Consider the following 13,123-nt stretch of genomic DNA (forward strand, 5'->3'; position numbering starts at 1 on the left):
ACTCCATCTGAGTCATGGCACCAGAAAACTGCCAAATAAAAACAAATCTGGACTTAGATAAGGGAAATATTTATTCAAAAAGGCTATTGCAATAGGGAGAATGCGCCAGTCTTAGAAATTTGCAAGCATCTCAAAAGCAAACAGAACTCTGCAAGCATCCCAAAATCCAATCTCCTTTTATAGGGAGAAGTAAGAAAAGCTTAGCAGAAACTTTCAAAAGGAAGATAGGAAATCAAGATGGAACATGATTGTGGTTTGATGAGAACGGGTCTCACTGTGGTCAGTTGATTCTTGGGATAAGCTGATACGGGGGCATGTTAGTGCTTGATCAGGCTTGGAGGTAAGCTAAAGTTCAAGGACCTGTGGGGAGGAGAGAACATGACTGAAGCTTGATCAAGACAAAGCAGACGGCAAGAAATGTGCAGTTGTGAACACTTGGTCAATAAACGCTGAGAGATGCACACCAAGACACATTACAATCAAACTGTCAAATAACAAAAACAAACAGAGAATATTGAAAACAGCAAGAGAGAAGGGACGTGTCATGTACAAGGGAGCCTCAAGATTAGAAGCTGATTTATCATCAGAAACTATGGAGGCCAGAAGGCAGAAGATGACATATTTAACATGCCAAAAGAAAACAAGACAACAACAAAGAATTCTTTATCTTCCAAAACTATCCTTCAAAAATAAGGAGAAACTAAGGCACTCCTAGATAAACAAAAGCGGAGGGAGTTTATCACTAGTAGATCTTCCCTACAAGACACACGAAAGGGAGTCCTTCAGGCTGAAATGAAAGGACACCAGCAAGTAACTTTATGACATATGAAAAAATAAAGAAGACTGGTAAAGTTAAGTACATAGGGAAATATAAAAAGCCAGTATTATATTTTTTAGTGCATAACTCCTGTCTTTTTCTGTATGGTTTAAAAGAAAAATGAATAAAAAATAATTATAAACCTATGTTAATGGGCACACAACATACAAAGATATGAGTTATGAAAATAATCACATAAAGGGGAGACAGAGCTGTTTAGCATCAGAGTTTTTGTATACTATTGAAGCTGTTTGTATTAATTCAAATCAGATTGTTTTAAATTTAAGATGTTAATTGTAATCCCCAGGTAACCAGTAAGAAAATAACTTTGAAAAACAGAGAAAAAGAATGAAAAGGGAATCAAACAAGACACTTCATAAAATTAATTAAACACAAAAGAAGACAGTAATAAAGAAATGTGGAACAAAATGAAGTATAAGGCATGAAGAAAACAAATAACAAAATGGCAGAAGTAAGTCCTTTATCAGTAAAACTTTACATGTAAAAGGAATAATCTCTCCAATTAAAAGGTAGAGAGTGACAGAATGTATAAAAAATCATGATTCAACTACATGTTTCCTATAAGGGACTCACTTTAGATCCCAAGATAAAAATAGGTTGAAAGTGAATGAATAGAAAAATATATTCCATGCAAGTAGTAATCAAAAGAGATCTGGGGTGGCTATACCAATATCAGAAAAAAAAAAAAGAGTCATTAAGTAAAAAATTGTTACAATAGACAAATACCAAACCAAAACCATTGCCGTCGAGCCACTTTCAACTCATAGTGACCCTATAGGACAGAGTAGAACTGCCCCATAGAGTTTCCAAGGAGCATTTGGTGGATTTGAACTGCCAACCTTTTGGTTAGCAGCTGTATCTCTTAACCATTACGCCACCAGGGTTTCCACAGACAAATAAGGACATTATATATTGATAAAAGGGTCAACCTGGCAAGAATATATAACAATTATAAACATATATGCACCTCACATTATAGTCCCAAAATATATGAAGCATAAACTGACAGAATTGAAGGGAGAAATAGCTCTGCAATAATTATTCATGACTTCAGTATCCCATTCTCAGTAATGCATAGAACACCTACTAGGAAATTGAGGACTTGAAGTATACCAAAAACCAACTACCTAGCAGATGTATACAGAACACTCCATTCAACAACAGCTGAATACAAATTCTTCTAAAGCACACATAGAACATTCCCCAGGATAGACCATACATTAGGTCACAAAACAAGTTTCAATAAATTTTAAAATATTTAAATCATAAAAAGTATTTTCTCTAATCACAATAGAATGAAACTAGAAATCTATAACAGAAAGAAATCTGAAAAATTCACAAATATGTGGAAATTAAACAACACATTTTTAAGCAACCATGGATAAAAAAAAAAAAACATATCAAAAGAGAACTTAGAAAATACATTGAGATGGATGAAAATGAAAACACAACCTACCAAAACTTATGGAATGAAGTGAAAGCAGTGCTTAATATAAAATGCGTAATGTAAATTCATACTTTAATTCTACATTCTACTTTGATGAGTAGCATCTGGGGTCTTAGAGTGGCCATCTAAGATTCTCCATTGGTCTCACCCATCTAGAGCAAGAGAGAATGAAGAAAACCAAAGACAGAAGGGAAAGATTAGTCCAAAGGACTAATGAACCACAAGTACTACAGCCTCCACCAGACTAAGTCCAGCACAACTAGATGGTGCCCGGCTACCACCACTGACTGCTCTGACAAGGATCACAATAGAGGGTCCCAGACAGAGCTGGAGAAATATGTACAACAAAATTCTAACTCACACACACACACACACAAAGACCAAACTTAATGGTCTGATAGAGACTGGAGAAACCCCAAGAATATGGCCCCTGGACACGCTTTTAGCTCAATAATGTAGTCAATCCTGAAGTTCACCCTTCAGACAAAGATTAGACAGGCCCATAAAATGAAACTAGACTAAATGGGCACACCAGCCCAGGGGCAAGGACAAGAAGACAGGACGGGACAGGAAAGCTGGTAATAGTGAACCCAAGGTGGAGAAGGGGAGAGTGTTGACATGTCTTGGGTTTGGCAACCAATGTCACAAAACAATATGTGTACTAATTGTTTAATGAGAAACTAATTTGTTCTGTAAACCATCTAAAGTACAATTAAGAAAAATAAAATGAGAAAAAAATTTTAAATTCCTACATTAAAAAAGAATGATGATCTCAAATCAACAACCTAACTTTACAACATAAGGAACTAGAAAATGAAGAGCAATTATAAGAACTCAAGAAAAGTTTTAAACACAGAAGAAAACATTCTTTGATGGTGACAAGGGTGGGATGAGAGTGAGGGAGAGGGGTATTCACTAATTAGACAGCAGACAAGAATTATTTTAGGTGAAGGGAAGGACAACACACAATACAGGGAAAGTCAGCACCACTGGACTAAACCAAAAGCTAAGAAGTTTCCTGAATACAACCAAACACTTCGAGGGACAGAGTAGCAGGGGCGGAGATTTGGGGACCATGGTTTCAGGGGATATCTGGGTCAATTGGCATAACAAAATGTACTAAGAAAACGTTCTGCATCCCACTTTGGTGAGTGGCGTCTGGGGTCTTAAAAGCTAGCAAGTGGCCCTCTAAGATGCATCAATTGGTCTCAACCCACCTGGAGCAAAGGAGAATGAAGAACACCAAAGACACAAGGAAAATATGAGCCCAAGAGAAAGAAAGGGCCACTTAAACCAGAGACTCCATCAGCCTGAGACCAGAAGAACTAGATGGTGCCCAGCTACCACCGATCACTGCCCTGGCAGGGAACACAGAGAATCCCTGTTGGAGTGGGAGAAGAGTGGGATGCTGACCTCAAATTCTAGCAAAAAGACCAGACTTAATGATCTGACTGAGACTGTAGGGACCCCAGAGGTCATGGCCCCTGGACTCGCTGTTAGCCCAAAACTAAAACCATTCTTAAAGATAACCCTTCAGACAAAGATTAGACTGGACTATAAGACATAAAATGATACTGGTGAGGGGTGTGCTTCTTAGCTCAAGTAGATACATGAGACTATGTAGGCAGCCCCTGTCTGGAGGCGAGAGGAGAAGGCAGAGGAGGGCAGGAACTGGTTGAATGGACATGGAAATACAAGGTGGAGAGAAGGAGTGTGCTGTCACATTGTAGAGAGAGTGAATAGGGTCGCATGACAATGTGTGTATAAGTTTTTGTATGAGGAACTAACTTGAATTATAAACTTTCACTTAAAGCACAATAAAAAAATGAAAAAAAAAGAAAAAGAAGAGCAAACTGAACTCAAAGCTAGCAGAACATTAGAGCGAAGATAAAATAGTAAATAGAAAAAGAATAGAGAAATCAATGAAATCAAAATTGGTTCTTTGAAAAGACCAAAAAAATTGACAAACTTTTAGTGAGGCTAAGAAAAAAAATGACTAAAATTACTAAAATCAGAAATTAAAGTGGGGATATTTTTACCAACCTGACAGAAATAAAGAGAATTATAACAGAATACTATGAACCATTGTATAGCAATGAATCAGACAGATAAAATGGACAAATTCCTAGCAACACACAAACTGCCAAAAGTGACTCAAGAAGAAATAGAAATCTGAATAGACCTATAATAAATAAAGAAATCGAATCAGTAATCAAAAACCTTCCAACAAGGAGAAGTCCAGGAGCAGATATTTCACAGGTAAATTCTAAAAAAGATTTAAAGAAGAATTAATGCCAATTCCTCTCTTTAAAAATAGAGGAGGAAAGAACACTTCCAAATTCATTCTATGAGGCAAACATTATTACCCTGGTACCAAAGCCAGATAAAGACATCACAAGAAAAGAAAACTACAAATATTCTATGAATATAGATGCAAAAATCCTCATAAGATACTAGCAAACCAAATCCAGCAGTATCTTGAAAGAACTATAGACTTTGACAAAGTGGGATCTATCCCAGGAATACAAAGGTGGTTCAACATAAGAAAAACAATACAGTAGGTCCCCCTTATCTGTGGTTTTGCTTTCTTCAGTTTCAGGCACCCAGAGTCAACTGCCGTCTGAAAATGTTAAATGAGTACCATGGTGAAATCTCATACCATCCTGCTCTGTCCCTCCCAGGGACCACATTCACATAAATTTTATTACAGTATATTGTTCTAATTGTTCTATTTTATTATTAGTTATTGTTGTCAATCTCTTACTGTGCCTAATTTATAAACTAAAGTTTATCATAGGTATGTTATGTTTAGGACAAAACATAATATATATAGGGTTCAGTACTATCCACTGTTTCAGGCATCCACAGGGGGTCTTGGAACATACATACCCCTTGTGGATAAAGGGGGACTATTGTAAATATAATATACCACATTAATAGAATGAATAGGGAAAACCATATGATCATCTCAATTGATGCAGAAAGGGCAACTGACAGAATTCAACACCCTTACATGATGAAAACACTCAACAAGATAGGAATTTCAAAAATAAATATAAAAAATTAGAAATTTCATCAACATAATAAAAGACATTTATGAAAATCCATAGTTAACACCATACTCAATGGTGAAAGACTGAAAGTTTCCCTCCAAAAATCGGGAACAAGGTAAGATCTGTTCACCACTTCTGTTCAACATTGTATCGGAAGTTCTAGCTAGAGCTATTAGGTAAGAAATTAAAATAGAAGGCATCCAAATTTGAAAGGAAAAAGTAAAACTACCTCTATTCACAGATGACATGATCTTATATATAGAAAATGCTGAAGAATCCACAAAAATACTATTAGAGTTAATACACAAGTCAGCAAAATTGTAGGACACAAGATCAACACGCAAAAATCAGTTGTTTTTCTATAAACCAGCAATGAACAATCCAAAAAGGAAATTAAAAAACAATTTTATTTACAAAAGCACTAAAAATGATAATATATTTAAAAGTAAATTTAACCAAGACTTGTGCCCTGAAAATTATAAAAAATGCTGAAAGATATTAAACCCAAAACAAACCCAGTGCCGTCGAGTCGATTCTAACTCATAGCAACCCTATAGGACAGAATAGAACTTCCCCACAGAGTTTCCAAGGAGCGCCTGGTGGATTCGAACTGTCAACCCTTTGGTTAGCAGCCGTAGCACTTAACCACTATGCCCCCAGGGTTTCCAAAGATATTACAGAGGACCTAAATAAATGAAAAGACATCCCATGTTCATGGATTGGAAAACTTAATATTGTTAATATTGTTAAGATGGCAATATTCCCCAAAGCAATCTATAAATTCAATGCAGTACCTATCAAAATCCCAAAGGCCTTTTATTACAGACATGGAAAAGCCAACCCTAAAATTCATATGATATTGCAAGTGACACTAAAGAGCCAAAGTAATCTTGAAAAGGGAGACTGAAGCTGGAAGACTCACACTTCCTGATTTTAAAATTTACTATAAAGCTACAGAAATCAAAACAGTATGGTACTAGCATAAGAATAAATATATATAAACCAATGTAATAAAATTGAGAGTTCAGAAATAAGCCCATACACCTATGGTCAACTGATCTTTTACTAGAGCAGCATGGCCATTCAGTGAGGAAAGAATAGTGTCGTGAACAAATGGTGCTGGAACCATCGGATTTCCGCGTGCAAAAGAAAGAAGTGGAACTCATACCTCACACCATATACAAAAATTAACTCAAAATGGATCAAAGGCCTAAATGTAATAGTTATAACTATAAAACTCTTAGAAGAAAACATAGGGGTAAATCTTCATAACCTGGGCTTTAGCAATGAATTCTTAGAAATGACAGCAAAGCACAAGCAACAGAAGAGAAAATAGATAAATTGGATTTCCTCAAAATCCTCTGTGCATCAAAAGATACTATCAAGAAAGTAAAAATACAACCTATGGAATGGGTGGAAATATTTGTAATATTATGTATCTGGTAAGGATCTAGTATCCAGAATACATAAAGAATTCTTACAACTCAACAATAAAAAGAAAAATAATCCAATTAAAAATGGGCAAAGAATCTGAATAGACATTTTTCCACAGAAGATGTACAAATGGCCAATAACCATATGGGAAAATGCTCAACATCATTATTCATTAGGAAAAGGCAAATCAAAACCATAATGAGATCACTTTACATCCATTAGGATGCTAACAATTTTTTTTAATGGAAAATAACAAGTGTTGGCATGGATGTGGAGAAACTGTAACTCTTGTACATTGCTGGAGGAACTGTAAAATGGTATAGCTGCTGTGGAAAGCAGTTTGTGGATCCTCAAAATGTTAAGCATAGAGTTATCATGTGATTCAGCAATTCCACTCTTAGGTATATACTTAAAAGATCTGAAAACAAAAGTTGTACAAAAATGTTCATAGCAGCAGTATTCCCAATAGCCAAAATGTGGAAACAAGCCAAATGTCCATCAACAGATGAATGAATAAACAAATGTGGCATATCCAGACAATAGAATAGTATTCAGCCAAAAAATGGAATGAAATACTGACACATACTGCAATGGGAATGAACCTCGAAATCATTATGCTAAATGAAAGAAACAAAAGGTCATATATCATACAATTCCATTTATATGAAATATTCAGAATAGGCAAGTCCACAGAAACAGAAATCAGATTCGTAGATGCTAGGGGTTGGTGGGAGAGGACAATGGTGAGTGACTGCTTAATGGGTATGAGGTTTCCTTTGAGGGTGACGACAATGTTTTGGAACCAGACAGAGGTGATGGTTGCATAGCATTGTCAATGTACTACATGCCACTGAATTGTACACCTTAAAATTGTTAATTTTATGTTAGATGAATTCTACCTCAATAAAAACAAAAAGAATAAAGGTAGTTCTATTGGGGGGTGGGAACTATGTATATAAAAATATATTCTCTAAGCCAGTGAGACTTTGCCTTTTTCACATTACAGAGCCCTTTGAGTGTCTACCGAGAGCTATAGACCCTATCCTCAGCAAATGTAGACACCTATCAAAAATGTACATATCCTATCAGTCTTCCCCAACACACATACACACAAATACACTTGCACATAATTTTGAACATAATTCCAGGGGATTCATAGATTTCCCCCTTTAAGAATGCCTGGACCCAAAGTATAAGTGTTTCCCTTTTAACATGGCTCAGCTGCTATTTGTCTCTTCCCCTTCCCCTTCTCATTTCCAAGTAGCTCATCCTCCTCTCTGTATTTTCTCTACCTCACAGTTTCTGCTTGCTCATAATGTCAGCCTGCTCATAATATCAGGGTTTCACAGGCTTCCTAGGGTACAGACCCTCTTTTTTAAAAGTGTACATATTCCACTACCCTCTAAACACATGCAATGTTGCATACCGTTTCAGATAGTCTACAGACTTCCTCGGTAGAGAACACTTGATCTAGGTCAATCAGTATGATCTGTATTTGAATTTCTAAGTCTGAGAGGGCACCAGTGTAAGTATGGAAAGGAAGGCAGAAACCCTGCATCATACTTAGCTCCTCCTAGGTGTTCTGGAAGCCAGAAAACCAGACTTGAGAGACTCGGCAGGCTGCACCCCTACCTAAACCAGGTGGGAGGCAGCAGCTGGAATCCAGGGAGGCTTCCACCTGGGCACTGTGAACAAGGGCAGAGAACAGGCAGGTCTGCGGGGTCTCTCCCCACAGCGATCACTTTTTCCAGCTTCAAGGAAACCCACAGCTGCAGGGGTCTAAAAGGAACCCCATTCTGGTTTCCAGTGATGACAACAGCACTCCCATCTATGCTGATGCTGAATTATCCCTGTGGGAATTTGGGGGGGGGGGAGGAAAGGAGCCAAAGGCTTCTACTCAGGTCACCAGCTTGGTCACCTGTCCATGTATATTTTTGGAGTGAGCAACAGAGTCAGGTGACTGAATGCAGGGGATGAGAGGCTCTGGAATATGGGAGGGGTGGGGGAGCAGCAGCATCCGCACCTCTTGAAGGGGTGGAGAGGACTGGACCATCTCTGCAGTCCTCAGACCCACAGCTGCCTCAGCCTCACAGCTCTTCCTTTTGCCCAGAGCAAAACTTCTCAGCGAAAATAGCTATGGGCCAAATTTTCAAAACTGACATTGTGGCAGCCATGACATTCCAGCAGCTTTCCTTAGCATTCAACAATTGTTTGGGAGTATTAAATAAATGTGTGTGTGTGTGTGTGTGTGTGTGTGTGTGTGTAATAGAACAGGACAAGAAAGAACTATTCATGAAAAAAATTATATTTTGTACGTAGCCAATCGAATTCATTTTCTATATGGTAAAAATTAATGTTATGGACTTAGCTTGGACTCCATTCTAAGGCAGAAATTTTTGGACTCATGTCTTTTTTCTCTCTCTCCCTCTTACCATAAACACTTTCTTCCCTCAAATGAAAATATATTTAATTTTTTGCTTACAAGAGTAGCCCATGCTGAGGGTAATACATTTAAAAAGACTAAGAAGAAAATAAAACCACTATGTGAACACTCTGCTTCCGTATTTGACCACCCACGTGTACCCATTATGTGAAGGTCCGGACCACAGGTAGAATCAACATAGTGGCTAAGTGGAGAAGCCGGTTGAGGGGGAAGGGTAGGTGCCTCCGGAGCAAAGAGAGAAAAAAATTTCTCAGAGATGTACCAAGGGCCAGTAGCCCTTAGAGAAGATGCAGCCCCTCCGTGCTCACCACATAAGGACAAATACATACCACAGGGAGAAAAGGCCATTTTTGACCTCTGGGGTTGGCGAAGACAAAAATGAGGGACAGGGCCTCCTGCTGTGGGGACGGAAGGGGGAGGGGAGAGTGAAGGGAGGAGGTCGGCTGGCTCCTGACGCACTTTCTGCTGGTGAGAGGGGAACTAGGGACCCGAGCCCACTGGTGACGTTTCCCTCACGTGATCAGGAGCCGATGTGTGCAAAAGTCCCTTTCCTCCAGGTATCAGCTCTCTATTTCCGTGGAGGAAGGCAGACTTCAGACTGAGGGACAGAGGGGGCAACTGCCCTACAGCCCTGCAGGTCGGTACAAGCCAGGGATTCCTGGGGTGGGGATGCTGGAGGATGGAGACCACAGAGCATAGGGACTGCTTTCCAGATATCACTCTCCTCCCACCCTTCATTCATTTTGGCGCATAAAATTTTGTGGATGTTGGGGTACGTGGTCTGGATATCATCTCTTATATCCTCGGAGAAGTGCGAGCTTCCGGCAGAAGGCAATGTCTAGAGGAGGAGGCATGACTCCGGAATGCCTACAAATCCATCGCCCCCTGAGGACCCCTGGGGTGGGGGTGGCCGAGGGCAAAAACCTGAGCGGGTCCAGGACAGGATTCTCTCGACCCCTTTCTGCTACACCCACCCGTTTGGTGCAAGAAATGGAGGGTTCTTCGGGAGGAGATCTGGAGCGGCCAGGGGTTGGGAATGGGTACCAGTTTTGATTTTCTAGGAGGCGGGTGAGCGGGCGGGTGGCGTCTGGCGGAGCGGGAGGACCGAGGGAGGCGACTGCGAGGAAACTGCTGGATCCCTGCAGGGCGGTGTGAGAGGGGTGCCGCCGACGACCCCTGAGGTAGGGAGGGTAGACCCCTCATTGGGTCCAGGCCTGCGTTTCCAGCATCTCTTCTCCACCCTCCATCCATTTTGGACCCAGAAATGGTGGGCTGCGGGGGCAGAGGGTTGGGAGAGGCTGCAGAGGAGGGGAACAGGGGTTCGGTCTGGGGACGAGCTCCCTATTGCGCAGGACTGGCTTCTGACCTAGAAAGGGTTAAGAGGGGGTAGCATAAACGAAAATGTTTACTGGGTTGGGGAATAATATGTCTCTCCTATTGCTTTTTTTTCCTGTTGCAGGAAAATGTGAGCTTTCTGTGTATGTGGGGAGGGAGAGGGGCTGGCAGTGTTGCTATGGACACTCCTGCCCTGTCCCCTGCCTCTGTCCATCACAGGGTTTCTGAGAAGTGATGGGGCTTTGTCCTATACGGGCATCTTGGGGTGGGGGCTTTGGAAGGCAGAGACCTGAACAAAGCCAGCTCTGCCTTCTGAACATCATTGCCCTGAACTCTACTGATTTTTAGCGCAGGAAATGGTGAGGTGGAAATTTGAGAGGGGAATTCAGAAACATAGAAACACTTTAGAATAAACTTGCCCTCTTATTGCCCCACTAGAAAAATGGGGGTGTTAGGGAGGAGGTTGGGAGGGGAAATTAGAGAAGGCAAGGGAGAGGGCAAGTGGGTGGCAGGAGGTGGGAAAGTTTGGACAAGAACCTGAAGTAACCAGTGACCTAGGGGCCAGCCATTCACTTCTCAACCCCTCATTCACCACCTTTGTTTCCTGTCTCCGCAGATCTTCAGGTCTGTAGTTGTGGGCGCCACACCAGGCAAGAAAAGGAGGACCTGCAGTATCAGCCCAGGTCAGTGGAAGAGGGCAACTGCTCCAGGACCCCGGGAAGTAGGAGTGGCTTAAGCCAGAGCAGAAGTTGAGGGGGGAGGCCACTGCCTGCTGCCCCTCCTCCAGGCCTCCCTATTGCAGTGTCAGGATGAGTGGCCTGTGTCAGGTCCCTAAGGGAACATGGTAAATATAGAGGGGAGAAGAAAGAAGGGAGGGAAGGGAGGGATGGCACTGTGGATGCCCCCTGAGTATACAAGACCCAAAAGTATACAAAGAGGAGCCCTGGAAACAGACCAGGCCATTGTTCTGTCGGCAGTTCTGTGTCTTACAACTGCAGTCAAGGGAGAAAAGAAGGAAAATGCCCAGGATTCCTGCAGGTCCATGTCAATTGAGAATACCCAGTTAAAGCTACAAGGGCGTAGCCAAGGTTAGAGCAAAGTTTAGGGACCAATCTGATCCTACACACTTCTCAGCACACCCCATTAAACATAGGTAGAAGTGCCTGTGAAAGTTTCCACAAGGTTGGCTCTTGTGAACGTGTGTGAAGTGGGAAGGAAAGGAGGAGATATAAGCGTGGAAGTGCACCAAGAAGGTGGGATAGGGTCAGTAAAGCCCTAAATCAGGACAGGCAAGAACTATCCAGACCTTCATTCCACCTCCTAAACCCTCATTCTCCTTTGTCTCCTAGGACAGCCAAAGAAGGGAAATCTCAACATGGAAAAGCTCTACAAAGAAAGTGAAGGAAAGCTAGAAAACAAAGGAAGCCTGGAAAATGAGGGCAAGCCTGAAGATGAAGTAGACACAGAAGATGAAGGAAAGTCAGAAGAAGAAGAAAAGGCGGAAGTGGCGGGGAAGCCAGAATACCAGGGGAAGCTAGAGGATGAGGGAGAGCCAGGTGATGAGGGAGAGCCAGAGGGAAGGAAAGAAAAGCAGGGAAAGCCAGGAGATGAAGGGAAGCCGCAAGATGAGGGCAAGCTGAAGTCTGAGCGAAAGCCAGAGAGCGAGCCCCGGGCTGCTGAAAAGCGCTCGGCTGAAGATTACGTGCCCCGGAAAGCAAAAAGAAAAACGGACAGGGGGACGGACGACCCCCCCAGGGACTATCAGGAGGATTTACACGAAAGGCGCTTGAGCAGTGAGGAGATGATGAGAGAATGTGGTGATATGTCAAGGGCTCAGGAGGAGATAAGGAAAAAACAGAAAATGGGTGGTTTCCATTGGATGCAAAGAGATGTCCAGGATCCATTCCCCCCAAGGGGCCAGCGGGGAGTCAGAGGAATGAGGGGCGGAGGTAGGGGCCAGAAGGACATAGAAGATGTCCCATACGTTTAATGCCTTTGGCTTTCAATTCTGGTTCTCCCATGAGAATATTGGCAGCCCCGCTTTCCCTGGCAGGCATTTGCCAGGCTCTGTGCTCTAACCTACGCTGATACTTGGCTTTAGGTGTCACTCTTGTTACCAGCAGCCTTTGACCCCACTGCAGCCTCTGTGTTTCAGTAGGGGATTTTCACCCATGTGCATGAAAGAGATGTTCATGGTACCTTGTAAAGTATTAATAAAACACAGTTTGCAGAACCGCATGTATGGTATCAGTCCATTTTTATAAAATTGTATATCTGCATGATACATCTAAGCACAGGGGAAACTATGAATGTGTGTACACCAAAAGGGAAATAATGGCTTTCTCTGCATAGTGAAACTGGAGGAGATTTTCATTTTTCTCATCTGTACTTTTTTTTTCCCTAAAAGACACATTATTTTTGTCAGAAAAGAAATAATCAAAGAAAAACAGAATGTTTCTTAACAATACATAATAAGTGATCAAAAGAACTGGTCAGTGAAATTATGAAAGCAGTGGAGCCACTTGAAATTCATATTATCAGAACATAAAATGATAGGCGAAACTCACTTCACT

The 13,123-nt window shown here is 41.3% G+C and overlaps 1 protein-coding gene across 1 annotated transcript; it reads left to right on the forward strand.

Annotated features, from left to right (window-relative positions):
* The first annotated feature begins 10,826 nt into the window (after window positions 1-10,826).
* On the forward strand, window positions 10,827-12,784 carry LOC100653664 (transcription elongation factor A protein-like 5). Its single transcript, XM_003414831.3, has one exon. The coding sequence runs from the start codon at window positions 11,926-11,928 to the stop codon at window positions 12,538-12,540; it is 615 nt and encodes a 204-aa protein (XP_003414879.1). The 5' UTR covers window positions 10,827-11,925; the 3' UTR covers window positions 12,541-12,784.
* Window positions 12,785-13,123: the final 339 nt, after the last annotated feature.

This window comes from Loxodonta africana, chromosome X (assembly GCF_030014295.1).
Source record: "Loxodonta africana isolate mLoxAfr1 chromosome X, mLoxAfr1.hap2, whole genome shotgun sequence".
Lineage (NCBI taxonomy): Eukaryota > Metazoa > Chordata > Mammalia > Proboscidea > Elephantidae > Loxodonta > Loxodonta africana.